We start from the raw sequence: 22,395 nt of genomic DNA, 5'->3' as shown, positions 1-22,395 counted from the left end.
TCTCTTCCTCTAGGTTTCTCCACATCACGCGCTCTCTCCGCACAGCACAGGGTTCGGCTCCCTCTTAGAGAACAATTGATTAAAACGTGTATTTTTCGCAGAAAGCGTGTGGGCCGCAGATACAAAGATGCGAGCAGCAGACTCGTTCCCGCTGAGTCACTTTGTAGCAAATGCAGCAGCTACAGAAAAACCGTGATGCTTTAATTGCCTGTTGAAAAGCTTTTCAGGGCACCGAACACAGCTGCTCGTTGGGAAATTATAGGTGTTCTCGGAGTAGTCACTATAAATAGGCTGAAAGTCAGCACACTGGCAAGAGCTGGGAGTAGCCGCATTTGCAGATGCAAGCAAAAATATGTATGCATGTATACATCTGAAAACCGCACAAAGTAAAAGCACAGTATTGCAGGGCAGAAAAAGAAACGCCAGTTCCCAGACATTATCCATTTTGAAATATCGCTGGTTGCTTTCCGGGACAAAAGAAAAAGGCATAAGGAGGAGGGTGGTGCCCGTGGTTATCAGTGGCAAGCACTTTTCTATCAGGAAGCTACAATTAGATTAATAAAAAAGAAAAAAAGGTAACACCCAATCACTATCTGCATATAAATAACCAATCATAAATAGGTAAAGGTTCGGCAGTGAAGCCACTTTCCGTGACAGGATGTCTCCACCAATGGGCGAGCGGCTATCGGCGAGCCAGCCACATGCAGCGGGCGCGCTGAGCCAATCAGCTCGAGCCTGCTGCAGAAGTGCGAGTGTAATTTGAGATAAGTAGAGTGTGGGCAGCAACTAACAGGAAGGTATGGAAGGCTGCGCGAGGAGTCGCGCGAGCCACAGAGCACACGTCTGGTGCCGGGGTGCGCCTGCAGCCTCTCTGAGCCTTCACTGAGGTGAGGAGGGCACGACCTGCAAGAATAAGACCTCCCCGCTGAGCTGTGCCAGATGACCTGAGCCTGCCCGGGCTCTCGGATAGCAGCGGTCTCCGGCTACCGGGGAGAGGGAGCGGAGAGAGGGAGTGCACCGCCCGGAGCCATGCGAGAATACAAAGTGGTCGTGCTGGGCTCGGGCGGAGTTGGGAAGTCAGCGCTGACCGTCCAGTTCGTGACAGGCTCTTTCATCGAGAAGTATGACCCGACGATAGAAGACTTCTACCGGAAAGAGATCGAGGTGGACTCGTCGCCATCCGTGCTGGAGATTCTAGACACTGCGGGGACCGAGCAGTTTGCCTCCATGAGAGACTTGTACATCAAGAACGGGCAGGGCTTCATCCTGGTCTACAGCTTGGTGAACCAGCAGAGCTTCCAGGACATCAAGCCCATGAGGGACCAGATAATCCGCGTTAAGCGCTGTGAGAAGGTGCCCATGATCCTGGTGGGCAACAAAGTGGATTTGGAAGGCGAGAGGGAAGTCTCGTATGGGGAGGGCAAAGCCCTGGCCGATGAATGGAACTGCCCTTTCCTGGAAACGTCGGCCAAACATAAGACCTCAGTGGACGAACTGTTTGCAGAGATTGTCCGGCAAATGAACTATGCCTCTCAGCCAAACAGCGGCGACCAGTGCTGCTCCTCGTGTGTTATTCTCTGAGAGCAGCACGGGCGTACAATGCACTACTTAAATGGAGTATGATTGAAAACAACTTTGCATACGAGAATACCAGCCGATGCCACCGGTGCCAAGGGTGCACGGCCACAAGTGGTTCGGGGTGATGTTTGCATCTGACCAGATCCCTTATTGCATTTCCTGACTGCACTGGATCACCACAAAATGTATAGGCGCTGCAGACAAGATGAACGTGCCATGAGACAAAAAAACTATGGTAAATCGAGATGCAGTGGGAAGCAGTGAGTATACTTGGGTCAGGAGGAAGAGATGTGTCTCTCCATGGGCGTGAAGGGAGGCCGGATGAAAGCATCCATCAAGTAAACTGAATCCACGTCTGAGTATGCAAAGTTTGAATTTTGATACAGTGTATCCAATCTCAAGTATTTGCACATCTGAACTAGGGTCACTAACACTGAATGCCAAAAGCGAAGGAGAGTCGCGGCGGGCCCTGTTGACATTTGTGGAAATCTTTTCTATTTTGTTTACCTGCTGTAACGAATGAGACTTTGGAAATATAGGTTGTATTTTTGTATCAGCTGTGAAAAGAAATGTTCCACGTCTGCACAGATGTTTTGTTGGTGATAGGTGGTTTTGACGACTAGCCTTTAAAAGGGTAGTGTTAATTCTTTCCAAGTGTGACCCGGGGCCTACAGCACCCCCGTGTCCACAGAGTGCCTTGAAGACTCAGCTGTTCCAGCCGGTGCCAACCTGTGAAAACTCCACGAAATCCAATTATCTGTAACTCCACAACTACTTAACAGTTTCCTCTCCGTAATTATACTGGACTTGTCAGGACAAATGGGCCTTTTGTCCTCGGAAGCTATTTCGTTCTTACAGTTGAGCCTTTTAAGTGTAATTTCCGTGTCTTGCAAGTTTGCAGCTTCATTTAATTCAAGTTAACAGGCGTGCGGTTCCTTTTGGTTCCCTGTTGTGAGGTCCCCCCCCTCCCCCCCCCGTCAGCAAAGACAAAGATTTTAATGTTGTGATGTACAATGGAATTACTAACACAGTGTAATTTTAATCTCCAAACATGGTTTTAAAAGTCGTCTGCTTCAAAAGAAGTTTAATACAAATTGACTTTTTTTTTTACAAAACTCACCAGGTTTGCCTTTTTTATTTACAAGTATGAGGTCTGGGATAATTTGAAAACGACTGCCTTAGTATAACATTAATATAAGACCCATTCCATTTGTTATATGCACTATGGCATACGTTACACTTGAAGTTGGGATGATATGTGCAGCAATGCAGGTCGAAATAATTCTGTAAGCTAAATTATTATCTTGTGTGTGTGTGTATATGTGTGTATATATATATATATATATATATATATATATGGGCCAGGACACCACAATATGTGCCCAGAGGTATGCTATCTTGCAAGGAGATAAGGAGCTGCTTAATGATCTAAAAGATTTATCGGGGTTGTTTAATCTCACACAGTACAGCACTTTGCAAACTGGACTGAGACATGTCTCCGCACCTTCTGATGGTCACTGACCTCTTTTGCGTGTCTGTGAAAGCGACATCTCCGCGTAATAACACGTGTGACAGTTCACAGTAATTAAATGCACCATTGCTTTAACAGGAAAGACTGCATGTGGAGCGCTGTGCGCCTCATTCTCATTCGACGTTGCACAAGCTCCTCTTCCTGTTTTGTTCATTCGAAAGGAAGCTGCTCATTTGCTTTGGGGGGCTTATCTAGTTCATAAAAACAAAGGAACTACTAAAGCCGCCTAGCTATTATGAATTAATGTAATATGTGTATGCAATGTTGTGCTATGCTAGTGGGTGAGGCCGCCTGGCTTATTTAGGGTGCGGTTTGTGTACCCCTAGGCTCTAGTAGGCTTAGGGTGTGCATCCCTGTTTCCGCCTTCAGTTGGACGCAGTGCGCGGTGACGTCAGTAGGCCGAGGTGTGGTCTCGAGTGGGCCGCGCCTCGTGCAGCCCTGCCGAAGAGCATCAGTTCAATACTGAAAGAGGAGGGGATGCGCGTGCCTATCTCGCGCCCCGCACGTCCTAGTATGGGAGGCCTTGGGGTTTGCGCATTCCTTTCAAGACAGGGAGTTGCCACCCGAGGCGGGGCAGGAACCAACCTCTCCGCTTTAGACACGTTGTAGCGGGGCTACTAATGCTACCCATGTACACACGCTTGGCATTGTCTTCACTGTCGTGGCTTCTCAAGCGCTTAAGGGAACTCTAAACCTAACACATTGATTTATATATCGAAGAAGACCGCGCAGCAGCACATCTTGCAATAACATATCGATGTACAGTCAGTAAACTTAAATTGGAAGAAATAGAAGCAGGTGGAGTTGTGGAGGCCTAAAAAGTTGTACACTTATAACTTTTACCTGAAAACGAAGTTGTTTCATTTTAGTAAAACAGGGATAGGCTTGCCTGGACATGTGCATCATTGTCTCGACAGAGTGCTGCTGTTATTTCCAACTCACGTGGATGGAGCTTGTCCCTGTGCATTATTGAAGTGATTGTCAAATTATTAAGGTCATTGGTTGTACAGTGCTGACGGGCCTGGGTGTGTGACTCGAATAATGCAAGTTGTATTTTTCCCACACCACAAGCATCACTAGGATAGGACAGGACGTCTGTGACCCGAACAATGCCTATTTTCCAGACTTCGCACAAACAAAAATAGAATTATAGGGACAAGTATTCCTTTGACTCGCATATACCAGTCCTGCTTGGGCGGTGGTATAAAGTAGATTTTTGGTGTTGGACATTGGCCCATTAACTTCCTACTCGCTAACAACTGTGCTGCAAAGGCACACCTTGTCCTGTGTTTCCAGTTTGAGGATTTTTAAACAATATTAATATGGGGCACGTAGGCACATCAATTTTGTTTTTGTTTTCTATATAGTTGAGAGCAAGGCCGTGAGTGGCCCAGCGTGAAAAGGGTTGTTGATCTGCAGTGGCTGAGAAAGGTTCACTCATGTCACGTGACTACTCGGCAGCTGTTCAACACATCTCAAGATGATGAACATCTCGAAGCTACCCACGGGTTTTCGCCAAGTCCTGGAGTTTCCTCTGTAAAGGAGACTAATTTCTCATAGTTATGTATACTACCAGGGCACAAGTCCTAAAAAAAGAAGTGGGGGAGGGACGCTGACGTCACAACAGTAAGTGATGTCACGAAAGGTAGCTTGCACCATCAGACTCATTGCCTCCCTCGCTCACCCCTTAGCAAATGGAGCCACACATTCACTCTTTGGCCTCTCGGGGGCGAGATCTCGCCCCAGAGAGGCCAAAGAGTGAATGTGTGGCTCCATTTGCTTCAGTTATCGAGCTCCCGGTTAAATAAGTGGGGGGACGCCGTCCACCCGCGTGGTACCCCAACTCGAGCCTTGTATAGTACTGGATACGTAAGAAAATGACAATTTTTTGTTTGTTTTTTGTTTTGCTTCTGGTGCCCCAGTGCAGCATGCAAACTTGATAAAGTTGGCTTCTTTGCTAGTCACATATGTACAAGTGATGCTCATTCCAATTTATTTATTTATTTTGAAAGTTTTATATAGCGCGAACAAGATCCTTGCAGATATCAGAGCGCTTTACAAGTACATGGAATAAGAAAAACGAGCGATTGATTAACAAAGTTATTGTGCACGGAATGGCTATAGGTTATCAATGGAGAGCAAATAAAACAGGGAAACAAGGAAACGTAGTAGATCAGACAAGACATGTGATAAGAGGATAAGCGAAGAGTCTCAATAGATCCAAGGTAAATGTTCAGGTGAATTTGGCCATGAGGATCGCTTTTACTTCTTTTTTGAGGAATGCAGTGGAGGAGACAAGTCTGGTTTCTGGAGGGAGGGCATTCCAGATCCTGGGTGCCATTCCTGAGAAGGAGCGTTTATACGTTTTTTTCCTTCCGGAATCTAATGAACTGCATCGTTTGGGTTTTGCTCATGCTTACCTGTATTAGTACTTTATACCACAGCTTGATAAACCTAGATGTGTCATGCTTTTATATAAATGATTCATGTTCAGACATATTTCTGAGGGAGGCAAGTTCAGCATTAACAAGTATGATCTTGGGGCACTTTCACTCGTCCACGCTTAATGACCTAGATGACTTTCTTGTAGCTGTTATTATTATTATAAGAATTCCTTATAGTCTAAAAGAGTGGTCTTTTGTAACATGTTGTCCCCGCAAGGCTTACAAAGAGGCTGTTGCAGCACAGTATTTGTAGTGTCCTTTAACAAGCCTCCCCTTTGATATGCAAAGTTTTCTTAAATCCCTCACAGAGCAAAGGGACTTTTCACAATAAGTTGAAAATCAATGGACATCATTTTGGGGTTGTCAGGGGTCGCATCTGGCACCCATGGCTTGTTCCTTGCGACCCCTGTGAGTGCGTTTGTGACCCCTGGCCTCCGAGCCGGCAAAATCGGTGCCAGGAACTCAAGGACCGCTCCTCCTTCTGGATGGCAGTTGGGGCTTAACTTTCTTTGTTGCTTGTCAATTTTTTTTATTACATCAATAGTATTATTCACTATTAGTGTAATAAAGAATGGATTACAGTTGGCTGATATGACTCTCCCTAGCAGCTGAGGTAAGTACAAAATGTTTCTAAATGTATATTGTGTGTGCACTTGCGTGTTTAGTTTGTGTTTCATGAGAGCGAGTGTGTCAATGTATGTGTAAGCTTGCATGTGTGAGTGAAAGTGACGTTTAAAAGGACCACAATGGCACTTCCACTACCCCAGGCATTTTGGTGAATTGATATTTATGCAAAATCCTCCAACCTCATTCATGTCAAGTCAAAGAATCTTATATAGCGCATATATCACCAGTAGGTCTCATGGCGCTTGCGGAAGATTCCACTAACTTGGCTCATATCTAGTTCTGTTTAGAACAGCCATGTTTTCAATTCCTTGCAGAAGTGCTGATTATCTGAAATTGACGAAATATGTAATGGCAGCTTATTCCAGAGATGAAAGGCAAGAAAAGAAAAAGATCGACCCCAATTTCGTACGGTGCAGACTCGTAATGGGGTAAGAAGAAACTTAGAACTGGACCTTTGGAAAAGTGCTTTGGAACTGGCTTGCAACTCTTAGGACAATATAAAATGCTGAACTGGAGGAAAGCGTGGGGCAGCAGACATCCCTCACAGCATTCACGTTTTTGAAGTAGCTGCACTGTGACCCTGTCCCTTTAAAGGACACTGATTGGTTTGCCAAAAACAGTGGCACGTTTTGACTTTGACACTGTGAAATGCACACAGCGGTTCTTGTTATTTCTGCCTGCTCTTCCCATTGACCCACAATGCACCGCGTAAGCTGTCCAATTTTGACTGCTCACACATGGAAATGAGAAACACAAACCCTCAAAAGTCAGTAGCCATTTCAGGCTTACAGTTTATTTGCACAGCCCTAGAGCAGAAAGTATGTCTGGTGTTCACATCACCAGCTCTTTTCCTGCAGCTTTATCTGGATGTTGTGTACTCCCCAAGGACGCTATTATCCATAGTTTAAGAAGGAATTGGAAGCATATACTCCGATTTCACATTAGTTTGCTACCCCTTAGGGAGTGGAAAGTAATGAGATGCGGTTTGGAAGACATGCAAGAAGGATCTAAGCGGTGGTACTGTAAGTACAGTTCAAACAATAGCACATTCTTGCTCTTTGAGAAAAAAACAACTTTGGTGAGAACTACAGTATTGGAAGTGAATTGTAAAAGGCAGCCAATCCGGTGAGGCCTTTTCAAGTCATCATATCAGATGGCCTCAAGCACCATAACAATGTAGTAACTATAGGGAAAGTGCAAGTAATTCGGAGTTACCCGGTGAGAGGTCTAACTTGAAGGGAGATCTGTTCCTGGTGTACTTGACAATAGTAAGGCTACTGGAATTATGTAGAAGTGGCGGCACACATTATGCAGCAGAGTTGACTAAACTATGTGGCAAAAATGCAATTTACATGGCATAATCCAGTAAATTCTTACACAATCTTGTTTTTTTTTGTGTGTGCAATGTTGTCCTTTTTATCAGCTGAAAATAAATGGACAAGAATACCACTGAATTAGTACCAGTTTAACCAGTTTAACATCTGAAGACAACAACTGCCAACTGGAAGGTGACCCGCTAACTTTTAGAAAAGGCTCTGCCAGTGCATGAAATAACCTGCAGCACATGCTTTTAGTGACTGATCCATTTGACCTAGAAAATATTGTTGTTGCAATATGAAAACTGCAGATATGATGTATGTGAAAAATTCAGTAAACTAACTATTCAGAAAAATATTGCATCAGCTTAATTGCGTAATACCAGACACCTTGATAGTAAATCATCTGGTGTGCTTTATCCAGTTCTACACACCTTCTCTCTGAGGGAGTAAATGCAGATTATAGTCCGCTTTGAGACTTGGTTCCCAAACAGCGAATAGTTTAAATCACAGACTTTATGAAGACATACTAAGAAAGTAAATGCCAATACTGATGGATTGGTGCACATTAAAGAAGCTAAAATTCGTAGCAGGAGTAAATTCAGTCCATATGACAAGCACTTCTCAGTGTGAGTCTGCAGGTGGAACGACTAGTCACTGCTTTGAACTGGAAGTGTGGGTTTTGGAACTCTAGTGTCATGCAGCTATTTTGTTGTGAAAATCTAACATTTGCAGGATAATTAATTGAATTGCAGTGCCAGACTGTGCCTATATGCCACAACATTTAACATTTCTTTAGGTGATTGTGCAGGTACCTTTGTGAAATGTGTGTTATCCACATCACTGCTTTTGTAGGAGCATGCCCAACTTCATGTAATTTTTAAATGACTGTTATAGTAATTTATATTTTTACTATAATGCAATTTGGTTGCATGTAGTTTGAGAGCAGCCTTTTGTTTTGACAATAGCGTCCATACATAGTTAGTGGTTGAGGCTGAGTTGGGTGTAAAAACTCCACAACACAAATAACATTTGCACCTGGTGATTACAAAGTAGGTCTTCCACATTCAGCCTTTAGCAGGAAAATGATGCCATAATCGGCACAAATGATTTGAGTCTGCGCTTTTTTTTGCCCATTGTTACTGATGTTTACTCTTTGTTTAAAAACTCAGTAACTGCTAGTAGTAAATGGTAGTTGCCATCTATTATATTATGCTATGTGTTGTCCCCAAAATCATCTGCTCCTGCTTATAACTGCTAGGCTGAGTAAAATGAGCAATGGGGAGCCATACATAATATGGCTTCTCCTCCCTGCCCAAATGTGCAAAAAAAGCCTTACTTTAACCAACCCTCACCAACTTCCCTGCCTTCCTTTCCCCTTGCAGTTGTGCTTTCTGCTATGAGTCAAAGCAGACCAGTAGCACTGCACTTACAGGCCCTTAGAGAGCTCTGTCAGCATGGCCTGGAAGGCCCTTATGAACGTAGTAACAGTGGCTAACAAGTTTTGTTATCAACTGTTGCTACATCATAAAAGTGAATTAAGAGATTTAGAATCTGGTGTAAAAGATAGAGATCTCATAAGGCAGCCATGCATAGCATGTAGATTTATAGATGGATAACAGTGAATTAAGGGCAGTTTTTTCACCGATGGGTTCAGAGTGACATGAAATATATAACAAGAGCAAAGCTTGAATTGTCTATGATGTCACACAGAACTCTGAGGCAAGAACATCTAGGTACTTCACTCTTACCCATCTATAAATATAAAAATCTATATTTTTTTGTTATATATTCCCCCCAAATTCATTTGCCTGTGCTTTCAACTGTTACACAGAGACAAATGAGTAATCGGGAGCCATTCAAAACCTAGCCCCTCCTCCCTGTCCCAAATTAAAAGAAAAGTACATGACTTCCTGTCACCCACTGCCACCACACGCTGCCTTTTCTTCTCTCTGCTGCAGAAGCTGTGCTCCCTCCTTTCTTGCACAGCTGTGACAGGCTCTTAGAGAGCCCAGGCAGACCATCCTGGGATTCCTTTATGACATAGAACGAGGGGGTAACTGCTTTTGTTAACAACTGTTGTTCTATTATAGCAGTGAGTTACTGGAGTTCAATCCAGTTATTTATGGTAAAGCCTCTGTTCCCGAGCCATACATGACCTATAGAATTATAGATGGGTAGCAGTGAATAAATTAGCTTGTTTTGGACCGAGGAGTTCTGAGTGACATCAAATAGACAACGAGTGTCTATGATGTCACACAGATTATCAAGATGAAAAAACTTCCTGTAAATCACTTTTTACCCATCTACAGTTTTATGTTATGTATCCCCTCCACCCCCTCACATCATCTGCCCCTGCTGTCAAACTGCTACACAGAAGCAGAGGAGTAATGGGGGAGCCATGCACAACATGGCCTCTCCTCCCTCACCAAAATGTGAAAAATCATACCTGCCATCCATAACCAACCCCACTACCTTGCCGGCCTTCTTCCCCCCTCCTTCAGCTGTGCTTTCTGCTTTCAGTCACAGCAGACACGCAGCAGCTCACTCACAGGCACCCAGAGAGGGCTAATAGCATCCTGACCAGGAAGCCTTTATGATTCAGCATAAGTGAGTAACACGTTTTGTTATCAGAAGCTGCTATGTCAGCAGTGACTTGCCAGATTTAGGATCTGGTATCGACAATGGAGGCTTACTATGGAAGCTATGAATAACAAATGGGTAACAGCTAGTGGTAGATGAAATTACAAAATCTTTGAGATTATGCTATATCTGATGGCATTTTAATATGTATTGTGCTAAAAACGGGTGCAAGAAACTTTTCGCCATTTTTAATATAACAGTTCGTTTTTAATGAGTGCTTAAATATAATCTATAAAGAATGCCTCCTTTTACAAATATGTTTTATGAAAATAGTATTAATTTGGTAGAGTACATCACTCCCCCAAAATACTAGTAGGCCAGTAGCATTATGAAAGACTTCAACTTTCAAGGAGCAGTCTTTCTCCTGGAGTCCATTCTCAAAAATATTAGCAACCCCACAACAACGAGGTCACGTGGCACACGTTTTTGGGGAGCAGGAGTATATTTTCTCATCAGAATAAAAAACACAAGTGTTAAGTGAATTTTACATTTTATTAGGAGCACATTTACATAATTGTATTGAACATAAACCTATTTTTATGGGAACAATCTGCAAACATTTCTGCCAAATTCATATAGAGAATTGCAAATACAAAATATACATTCTAATACTCAAAATGATCTTTAAATAAATGTTTCTACTGGGAATGTGCAAACACAAGGAGAGGATGAACAGAGCGCTGAAACATTTCAGACACTCCTACCCAGTCACAGGTTTGGGTTGAATCCATCATCATTTTTTAGCTCACGCCACCCCAGTTCAGACCCAGCGAAATGCAAATCAGTCTTGACCCTGTTCCTCATGGGAACACTCCCGCCAGAACCTGCCAAGCCAGATGTTCCCTGGACCAGAAACCAGCATCCAGGGGCTGGTTTTGGGTAAGAACCCTCATCAGTTAGACCGGCTTGAATCCAGTGGCAAAGTGAGCAAGGGACCACGTCTGGGCATACCCTGCCAACTAAGGGCGAATAAAGGAATGTTAGTAAAAGTAATTTTTGGTTTGTTCCAATAATTACATTTGTTCAAATTATATGTGTCAGTTATTCTCTGACAAAGTTGGTTGCATAAGTTTCTAGTTTCCCTTCTCCCTGAAACAGGTTACTCAGGCTATTGACTTGACACTTCTCGGAAACATTGGCCGTGACCATGATTAATCATAGTCGAACTTTCTTAATAACAAAGCAATTTTCTGCAATTCATCTTGGCATAAGGCTTAACCAACGGGTTATAGTGGAGTTCAATGAATTCTGAACAGTACACAAAACATGTAAATTTGATGGCAAATAGCCTCCCACTCTCCTACCAGGGTACTGACGCTGCAGCTAAACAGTGCTTGGCAGACAAGATCATCAGATGTCTCTTGGTTTGGTTTCACATCACCCTAGTGTGGCTGAGACATGTGACTGAGCAAGGGATGTGTCTTGGCTCTGATTCATTATTATGTAAAGCGGCGAATCTTTCCCACTGTCCTCTGTGTTTGTGGAGCTCCAATAAAATGTGTTTTAAATTGAACTACAAAGATGGTATGGTTTCCAAAGATACATTGTTGAAGTTACATTTGAATAGGGAAAACAGTTACATCAATGTATGTCCTTTACTAATAAGTCAATGGGGCTAAAAAGCTGCCTAGAAACCTGCATTTCTCATGGGTAACGAAATCTGTCTCAGCCCCTCCTTTTTTTTTCTGTGCATTAAAAGGTGCAAATTCAGCATGTTCCATTTGTGCTTGATCAAAAAATATTCGCACTGCATCTTGCGGAAATTCAAAAAAAAGTTTTATTTTTTATTTTCAGAATTTGTTTCCTGTGCAAAGTACTCTAGAGGGCTGCACTGGCTATTTAGTCTAGAGAGAGGATGGGTGTATGGAAAGACAGAGATAGAAAGTAGAAGGGGGGTTTGCTGGTTTGAATTTTTCTTGGCTGAGCTATGTTTAGCCTGTGAGTTTTTGGAAGTTGCCTATATGGTTTGTGTTTGGTGTCTGGTTAATATCTTTTCTTGTTCCAATCGTGTATTCTTTGTTTGACATTGCCCTTAGGGTTGAAGTAGTTAAAAGAATGCATAGAGTTTCAGGTTGATGGCTCTCGGTTTATCGGCTTTGTTTTGTCTTCACTTTGCTTGTTGACATATAATATTATTATTATGAATGAATCATGCTTTAGGATTGCATATGCATGGCTTCCGGGAGAGCCAACAGTGGAACATGATTCCTGGAGAACTGTGTTGAGTGGCTACGTGCAGAGTCAGGTTTTAGTGACCTGTTTGTTCTGAAATATTATCGTTGTATTATTCCATGTCCTTTATCTTCATGTAGGTTGCACAGACAATTCAGCTATTGCTACAGTCCCATAGGACTCGTGTCATATTCACACACAATAGGGTAATTATTTATATTTTGTTAACTATAGGTGGCTAATGCCATCATTTTGTAAAACTCTTTGGTGGTCATGTTAAATTGGTTATATAGAAGTGGGCTAAACACCTCTTTTAGAAGACCAGGATTATATAATTTCTGTTTTTTGTGTGCTCTAAGCGTTGAGACCTACGTGTATTCCTGTGTCCTCCTACAACATGCTGAAGAGCCCAAGAATGTCCATGTGTGCCCCCAAGGTGGTACGTTTGTCCCATAGCTGTTTACACTTTCCATGTTAAAAACCAATCAGAAGTCTAGGACGTTAACAAAAATCAATTCTTTAATTCCTAAAATGCATTCTGATATACTGTGGGCAAGAGTTCAACAGTGGTCCTCTACTATGTAGTTTATACTGATTTGCTAGCATGCTTGCATGGAGGTGGTCATTTTCCCATACCATTAACCAATGGCATCTGGAATTTTGATATGATTTTGCTCTCGGTTTCTAGTTTCGAGTATTCCTTAGAATTGGCTTTGTAACATACAGTTGCTTGCTTTCTATTTGCTGGCTTTATTTGTTTTAGGCTGTCCAGCTTGAGGTAGTTCCTCCCATAGAGAATAGCCTATTTACTGTGTTTTTCCACAAGTGCTCGCTTTCTGAAAACAGGCCTTTAAATGTAGTTCTTATCTTGTCACATTTGCTGTGCATTCAAAGACAGAAGTTAATTTGCCTTGTCTTCCGAGGGAGCTTGCTGTTTACTTTTCTTTCTCTGACTTCAAAATCAGAAGCTTTATTTGAAAACGCCGCTGTGAAAGGAAAGGCATTTTTCAAGCACACAACAGCATGCTAATGTGTCTAAACAATCTGTGCAGATATTCAGAATAGATCAGAATTAGGAAAGCACAAATGAAGCACATTGTTTTTGTAACTCTGAACTGTGGTGGAAACAAATATTTTAATACGATCAAAACAATACACTAGGTGATCTCATTTTCGCACATTGTTTTTGCGCTGCATACTATTATTACTGCATGCATGTGCAAATGTAGTGTTCATTTCATTTAAAAATGTGTTGTCTGTATGCCACACCATTCATACTCCACACTACGCAATTCCACTCTACACCATTCAACTGTACAACACTCTATGACACACCACTCCACTCCGCTCTACAACACTCCACTCTATGACCCTTCTCTCCACTCTACTCTACGACGTGCCATTCCACTTTATACCACTGTACTCTGTCCCTCCTCTATAAGACACTCTACTCTATGCCATGCCAATTTAAACCACTCTACTCCCAACCACTCCACTCTATGTTATTACACTCTATACCACGACACTCTGACAGTTCCCTCTATGCTACGCCACTCCTCTCTACCCCACATTACTCCACTCTACTCCACTGTACGACACAGTAAGCCTTTCCACTTCACTCCACATGATTCCACGTCACTCCACTTTATGCCACTCCACTCCATGCCAGTCTCCTCTATACCACAAACTTTTACTCCTGCTGAACAACAACCGTACTAGTGTACAACATGGCTTTCAACACATTGGCAAAGCCAATAGCTCCTGCATAAACGAGACCTATTGACTTTGCCAATGCTTGTTCTTCGTATCGCATGTGAAAACGCTTTCCAATATGTGAGTTAGGGTGTGTACTGTACAAAAGTGAAAGTGAAACGCTTCTGCCTGTTAAAGAGATACTTGTTATTATTTTAAGCAGATGATTATATTATCACATGATATTTATTGCATGATTTACCTTCCAGCTGTTTTCAGGACTCAGCTGGTGCATGGGCTTCCAGAGCCCAGCCAGACCCTTGGCTCCACACTCCCCGTAATGTGTTGGTGTGCACATCTCTATGATCCTATGTGATTGATCTCTGCTCGGATGCATTGCTAAATTCTGTTGCATGCTCTGCTGGAGAAGAGCCTGGGTAAGTAGTGTGGGCCTAGGCCTGGCCATAAGTTCAGTGGAGGCCGCCATAGTGTTCCATCTCAGGCACTGGACACTGTTACCAAAGACTAGTTCACAGAAGCTGTATACAACGCCTGCACATCTTCAATAAATAAATAATCCAACTGATAGAGGACTGAGCCCTGCTTTCTGTGCGGCTGTTGAGACAGCAGTTCATTGATTCACCTAGCCAGCCAAAGGAAGTTGGATATTTTAGTTTCAGGGCTGTCTAAATCTGGATTTCTTCATAAATTTAGAGTAAAAATAAACATGCAACTAAAACGGTAATGCGTACATTTAAATATCTATTAATTTCACTTCTTTGCACTTTTGTTTTAATGGAAAGATAACTGCAAAGGCGCCAATAATGCAGCATTGCTTTACTGCAAAGAAAGTACCTGCTACGGGGTCATTCACTTTGCTACTGGAAACGTGGAAGTATTTCATAATGCTTTGGGGCAGCTTGATAGCTCCCCAACTGCACACGCTCTGACCTGTCCTCTACGCCATAAGCAAGCCTATAAATGTTTCACTCGTTTTTCTACAGCAAATAACTGATTAGTGACAATTTGCCTCAATGACTGGCATACCACTGTGTGTTAAATGCGATTTGGTCTTTATTTTATTTTTTTGCACACACGTCTATATGTGCCACTAATGTCTCCAGGGTTTCTCCTTCTGTGTACAAGAACTGCATAGTAAAAATGCATCTGGAATGCGTCAGTCAAGCCCTTCCGTTTTCATCTATCGAGAATTACCTACAAGTACTAAAATGATGACCCTGAACCATGAGTTAAACCCCATTTAAAGGTTAGCATTTTGTTGTCTGACTCATTTCTTTCTACAGGGAGGAAGTGACAAAAATGTCGAGAATCTGAAGATTATAGCCCGCAAGACCTCAGGGTAAATTCTCCTTTCCAACTTGTCTCGCTTTGTAAGAACTTGTTTTAGTACTACGCTGGGACACCTGCAGTGGTTAGTTTACACTGAAAAGGAGAACGTTTTTTTGTTTTGTGTTGCAAACAAGCAGACCTGTCTGAAACGAATCCTCGTTTCTTCTATCGCGATACTAAGAGTTCTGAAGTGACGTTATAGTGTCAGAGGGTCGGCGTCGAGAACTTACCGTTTCTGCATATTTAGCAGATGTAGATTGTTTTTTTTGTGGTGATCTTCGATAGCAAATATAGAGGAGGGCTTGAGACATTAATTGGATACATACAGGTGGTTACTTGTATCGAAATAGAACTTTATGGAATTTTATTTTCCTTTTGCTATTGCTCTCTGTGCTGAGTGAAGATAATGGTTATGAGTAACAACTACTTTGTTGTGGCCTACTTTTGTAGTACTACTGACTTACTCCTACATTCCAAAGGCAAGCCAGACAGCAAATCAGACGTTCTCCTGGCTTATTCTATAATTTCAGGAGTAAGCCAGGAGCAATACATAAGTAAGTCAAGCTTCCTCATGTCAATATGTTTGTGAATTGAATGCTTGTGTGGCTGCATCTGGGTTCCCCAGATATAATTACATGGGTTAATTATTAAAGAAACAAGCACCGGCGAAGCCAACAGAGCTCACCCTTATCCTGGACAGTATCAGAAAAAAGGAAAATAAAAAGTCTGCGCTGCTTTTCCTGAACTGCATTGGCAGAACAAACTGTTAAAAAGCCAAAATCCAGCCCCAGCGTGATGACGTATGTGTAAGTGTGTCACGATGGAGTGGCCATTTTGGGCCCTGGCCTCAGCCTAATGAGCTATATGCAGGTGCATCACAACATTCCAACTTCCAGCCTCTTGAAAGTAAAAGAAATGTAGTAAAAAAATACTAGGGAGAGCAAGGGTGCAGCGCAAAGCAAAGAGGAGCTGCGGGGTAAACAGACAAACTAAAGTGGTGGGGGTAATTAAAAGGCGAGCGGAAAGAGGTGGGGGAAGGAATAGACAAGATGGCGAGTGAAAGAGCAACATGGAGAGTGTAGAGGGGCGATGTAAAGGGTGAAGCAGCAGACAAGGAGTGCGAAAGAGAGCAAGTAAACAAATGCGCTTCCACGCAGAGCAGAAAGCAAAAAGGTAGTTCCCTGAAAGTAAGCAGTGGAAGAATACATGTCTTTCCATCAAAAGGATGGTAAAGAAGCTGTTCTCCACAAGAAAGACAAATGCAAAAAAATAAGGAAACCATAGAATAAGAAGGTGCGACATGAGATTGACATAAAAGCCAACAAATGATATCAAATAGGCTATCCCAAAGAACACAGTAAGTACTGGTATTGTTCAATATTGGACTGTCCACAAAAGACAAGACCTAAGCTGTCTGTTAGGGAAAAGAGCATTCTGTAATAATAGATTCTAAAGCGCATGTGCAGAAAACTCGTTTGTTTAAACAATTGATGTGGCTACTTGTAAAATGACTCATTCATGTTATCAATACACGGTGAAATATATTGTGAAAGTGCACAGCACCCCTTCTCCGTTGCCAAGGCAAAAGTACTGTTAAATTAATTGCATGGTGCTGCTGTACACCTGGGTGAAAAGCATACATAGTGATACTTTTTCCCACATGAATGCACCAACTTTGTGGAGCGGGAAAAGGACCCCTAAGGACTTTACAGTACAGACCATTTATGAAGGTATGAAGGCTGCATTCGTAGTGGTCCACACTGCACCGTCCCTTCACTGGCTGATCTTTCTCCTGGGATACGGAATTGGCACAGATGCTCCGTCCATCACCACCCCCTTTTGTACCACTTTGTTCGCCATAAGTTGGCAGGGTATGCTCAGACGTGAGTCCCTTGCTCACTTTGCCACTGGATTCAAGCAAGCCGAGCTGAAGACGGCTGAAATGCTAGAAACTGCTCCTCGGAAGCTTTTTTCCGGTCCAGGGAACGCATGGCTTGGCAGTTCGGGCTGGACTGTTCCCATGAAGCACAGGGTCAGACTGGTTTGCATATGGCCATGTCTGAACTGGGGTGGCAGAGTGGGCTAAAGAACGGTGATGGATTAAACCCAGATCTGTTGACTGGGTGTGAGTGTTTGATTGGTTCAGATGCTCCGTCCATCACCACAGTATGGTGAAGGCACCTATGCACTCCCCTGGAGAACTTGCTTCATCTTATCTATGCCATGCTGTTGTGCAAGCTACAGTCCTCGTGTGTGATGAATTATGCATATCCCCTTTTATTGCTCTTTCTGGCATTGAACCAATGCACTTTCTAAACAAGTAATGCACACATTTATCTTCATGTCGGGATATGCCAGCTAGCCATATCTTCCGTGCACCAGATATGATGCTGGTTCGGTGCACTGTACTGCCGGAGGGAGTGGAGGGAAGACTTACGCTTCCAGAGCATTTTTGAATAATTAATGAGCTGGATGGCAGCCACTTTTCTTCCCTCAGTCCCAATCAGTAATGGCCTGCTTTACAAAAAATTTTTTTGTGACTACTCAAAATTCAAGAGTTGGACACACCTATGTTTTGATTATGGCACAACTACTCACAGACAAAGCCTTGTTAATTAGGCCCTAACTATTCAGTGACACAGCAAACACTTCTCTTGCCTTCAGTCCCTTGAATGACGACGACCGAGTGAAGATTAGGGGCGGTTGGGGGGGACTTAATACATGTCATGAGAGAGTGAGAGCTGAGGGCAGGCTGAAATTTTGGTAATTTATTATTCAAATTCAGCAGACGACTCACCCACATGTACTCCTCATTTCCATTCAAATTACTATGGTTTTGGAGGGAGGTATAAAGGAGATTGCAGCCTTCCTATATGTATGCCTGAATGTTGAATTTATTTAGCACTAACCAACCCAAAAACAGTGGTGTAGGGGGGGGGGGCTCTGCCTAGTGCTGCACAGATTTTCAGGGCATCACCACCCCACCCTTACCTGCTGCCGCGCAGGCGACAAAAGCAGGAATTGATCGCCAGCACCCCCAGGCTCTTACGGCCGCCACGCGGCGGCAATGGCTAGAACCGCCACAGGCAGCAAAAGGCCTAGCTACACCACTGAGCGAAAGGCAGCTGTATAGGTCCAAAGTAGACATGTCGACATGTGCTTGGCGAGGTAGCTGGTTTCTAAAAGAGAAAATGGACTGTTACTGCACCATGATGAAGTATTCTTTAAAGAGGTTTGTGGTTGTAACGCCTCTGTATGCCGTCTTATGCTAGGCCCTTCAGGCAGTGCTATTTTTTTCTTATTAAATACAGCTTTTTACCTGCCCTTTTTAACAGAGGATTTAGTTAAGTCATAAGGGGAATGAACTTCTGCTGCTTTTGTATGTGTGTTTGTGAAGGCTGAACCTTTTAGGGGTGTTGTACTTACTCAGACTATGTTCCAAGGACTGCTGTGCCTCTGCTGCCTGTGCTGCATCTGCTCTCTATGTATAATATGCTTGTTCTTCTGCTGCATTTTCTTTACTTTCCCTCTGTTGATAGGAGTGCTCTCCCCTCTGCCTGTCATGCACAGTTCTATATATCAGGAATATTTGTGCCACTTCATTTGAAGTACAAGTTCCATATGAGTGAGGAAAGCTTGCATAGCTGGTACATACACTCTACCTAATCTTTGTTTGCTTGAAGCTTACCCTGCGTATACCTTTGGGTGTATGTGAGGGAAGCTGCTGCACTTGTGGGACCTCTTGTACCTATGTGTGTGTTTAACCAAATTTCTCAAATTAGTTTTACTACGCAAAAGCCAAGATAAGTGGCTTTGCGAATTCTTGTTGCATGTTCTGCTTTGGAATGGCAAGTCATTCCACAGAATTGCTCCTGGTATCAAGAACTCCCCTTGTGATTATCTGACTCTGAAAATATGGGTGAGAACGTATGAAAAAAAAAAAAAGAGATTGTAACTTGGAACGGGTTCTTTATTAAGAATTGCGTTTGTGAATGTGCATTTTTACTTTTTGGATTGCAGCCTATGTCTGGTATGTAAAAAGACATCTTGGGGAGTTTCAGAAGTTCACCTGGGAATGCATTCTGCCCATTGCTTGTCATTGGCTTTGTGGTTTGTATCTCACGTTTTCTTGCTTTTTCATTTCCTGGCTTAGGTTCTCCAGGATCACTTCATGACTCCCATGCTAAAACTTTATTCATCAGTATCCTTCCAAAATCTTCACAGGCCTGTAAATCTTGTTCTTATCTCGTCACATTTACTCTGCATTCGAAGATAGAGACTGACTTCAAAGTGAGAGTGTTTACGGTTGGAATGCAGGTTGCTTTCTCCTTGGAGTAGGGGTGTAACGGTGTCTGAAGATAGATTGGCGATTATTTGCAGTTGGACAGTCTTACCCTGTAGCTGTGACATATTTACTGTTGGTAAGAATAAAAACAATTTTCCATGGCAACCAAATTAAACATTGCTTTGCATGTATTGGTGAGCCTTCCAGTGATGTACGGTGTTACTTGTTGCTGTGTGGGCGCCTTTTTTTTGTTGGTGCTGTTTTTTATTGTGCAAACTCAACATGAAGGTATTGGAGCGCTTTAAATTAGCACTTTTTACATTACACAAGAACACAATCACTTTTGGTAGGCACGGGGAGATGAAGTGATTTGCCCAGAATCACAGGATGTTGAGCCGACACAGAGAATAGAACCTGGCTCCCCAGTCCAAAGTCGCAGCTCTGGCCATTATGCCAAATCCTTTCCTTGAGTGCTGCTCCTACACCTTCGGCCAAGTGCCCTGCGTCCAGTTTACTAGCAACATCCTTGTGGGTGAATGTGTGCGGAGCAGTTAATGGGTGACAATGGCAGCAGCCAGCAGTGGACTCGGGCTGAGAACACAACAAGGACTTGACGCCGAGCGGCACGTCAATCCTGCCTTCTGATCGCCCTCATCCAAGAGCTCCTAATACACCATCAGGGTGTCTTAAATTTTCACGCTAATGGAAGCAGGGTCAATAGAGCTGTAGGTGCAGTGGCATAAAGGTGCAGCAGTTTAGGGGTTCACTGCATCCCAATAAAGGTTGTATTTTTCTATCACGCTGATGGTAGGGGACCCATTTTCTTCACCTATACCGTGCACAGCGACCTTGGTACCTCATTGCGGAGGACCCAATGAGCATGTGTTCTTTGATAACCTTCTCTTATTTGGTGATGCTGGTCCTCTGCAAGAGCACTCTGCACTCACGATCTCTGTTTAAGCAAGTTTGTGTGGGGAGAGATCCTCTCTTCCTTCCATAGAGGCTCTTCTGCACCAAGCAAGTTGTTCTGAACACCGTCTGGATGTAAAAACCTCTCAAGCCGGGTTGGCTGGGAGCTCCGCATTCACTGATATCGAATGGCAGTTCGGTGTGAGAATTCTTGGAGGGCAAGTGACCGAGCCAGCAGGATTACTGGAAAGAGGGCACGTGATCTAATGCACCGCTCCAATTCTGCCTCAGGGGAGATGAGGTGTTCCACCTCTGTAAATGCCCTCTTAAAACCCTACTGAGACTGCATACATCATTTCCCTTCTTTTTTAAGCAGTTTTATATAGGGTGACCCTAAGATATTGGAATGCATTACATGAGCATCGGTTACAAAACATGAGGACACATTCATAGTTTTTTTGTAGGCATAGGGGCGGTTCTGATTTTCATAGAATCACAGGATGTTGAGCCGATGCAGGGACTCAAACCGGGTACCCCAGTCCCTTAGGCCACATCCTCTCCCAAAGCCTTCCGCTCATTCTCTTTCTAAATCTACCAGAGAAAACATTATAGACCACAGACAGCGCTCGTCAAAACTGCCTTCACGGCACAAGATAATACTAGGTTCTTCCTCCTCATGTAGGCAAGCTACAGGTTACATATTGGTACTTGGTATTTGAAGCATACTCCTGCCACCGCTCATCCTCTAAGTGCTGTGGCAATATGCAGTGTGCGCTTCTGCCATATTGTGGCGTTTCCTGAAGAGTGGATTCTGCTTACAAGAATGAAGCTTCCCTTCTCGGTGTGCTTGTCCTTCGGCCCGTGTCCTCATCTCTGCCTTTTTCGGTGTCCGTGCCTTGGTGCCTCTATACCACACACCACTGTCTCTAACTTCCAGAGCAGTGCTTAATTTGAGCCAGTGCTTTCCAGTGGTCAGCACCGGCACCTAATCCTCGACACCGGTGCTTATAGCACCAGTTAATGACATACTTATTTAGAAGGCGCATGATTTTCCCCAGACTCAAAGGATCTTCAGTCGCGCCGAGACTCAAACCGGGTTGCCCAGCTCAGAATTCGGCAGCTCTACCCGTTAGGCCAAGTCCTCTCCAGGTTAATAAGTGCCGGGCTCTAGTCAGGAGGCAGTTTGCACTAGCACATTTCTCCTTTTAGAGCTGCCTCTTAAGGAGAGCCCGGCACTTTTTATTTTACAAATTAACCTCTGTTCCAGAGTCAGGACATCTGTGTCTTGCTGTCCTTGTGTCGGTGTCTTTAAGTCCGGTGCCAGTCTAACCATTTTTCCTGCCACCATGCCTTTGTCTTAAATTCTAGTTTGAGCTTATCCATGTCTTTGTACCCTATTTCTATGTCTCTAACTTCTGGTGTCCTTGTCTACACGTATTTATTCCCTGAACCTGCCTCTCTAAGTTTTAGTGTTTATGTCTCTGTCTGCTCATGTGTCTAATTCTCTACATTCCAGTGTCAGTGCAGGCGTGTCTGTCTGTTGTGGTATATGCGTCCCTAAATCCTTCTATCTAAGTCTTTATGGCACACTTCCTAGTTCTACTTACTGGTGTCAAGGTTTCAATGGCATTCTACCCCTTGTGTGACTCTCTGATTCTCATGGTCCTTAACACGCATTGCTAAAGCCAATAGGTCTTGCCTTTGTGAGATTTATTGGCTTTGCCAATGCTTCTTAGCCATGTTGCAACGTGGCTGAAAGTAAAGAAAAAAAGCTCTATAACACAGCCAGCTTTGACTGTATCATAGCGCGTTTTCCCCCTTTCAGCCATGCTGTACAGAAGCCGGTGC

General features: G+C 43.4%; 1 protein-coding gene across 1 annotated transcript; it reads left to right on the top strand.

Annotated features, from left to right (window-relative positions):
* The first annotated feature begins 749 nt into the window (after window positions 1–749).
* On the top strand, window positions 750–2,693 carry RAP2B (RAP2B, member of RAS oncogene family). Its single transcript, XM_078666556.1, has one exon. The coding sequence runs from the start codon at window positions 1,030–1,032 to the stop codon at window positions 1,579–1,581; it is 552 nt and encodes a 183-aa protein (XP_078522682.1). The 5' UTR covers window positions 750–1,029; the 3' UTR covers window positions 1,582–2,693.
* Window positions 2,694–22,395: the final 19,702 nt, after the last annotated feature.

This window comes from Lissotriton helveticus, chromosome 11 (genome assembly GCF_964261635.1).
Source record: "Lissotriton helveticus chromosome 11, aLisHel1.1, whole genome shotgun sequence".
NCBI lineage: Eukaryota > Metazoa > Chordata > Amphibia > Caudata > Salamandridae > Lissotriton > Lissotriton helveticus.
The sequence above is the reverse complement of the archived record's forward strand: the minus strand, read 5'-3'. Positions and strand labels throughout refer to the sequence as shown.

Excerpts from the sequence above, each read along its gene's own strand:
- RAP2B (XM_078666556.1), top strand. The coding sequence starts at position 1,030 with ATGCGAGAATACAAAGTGGTCGTGCTGGGCTCGGGCGGAGTTGGGAAG.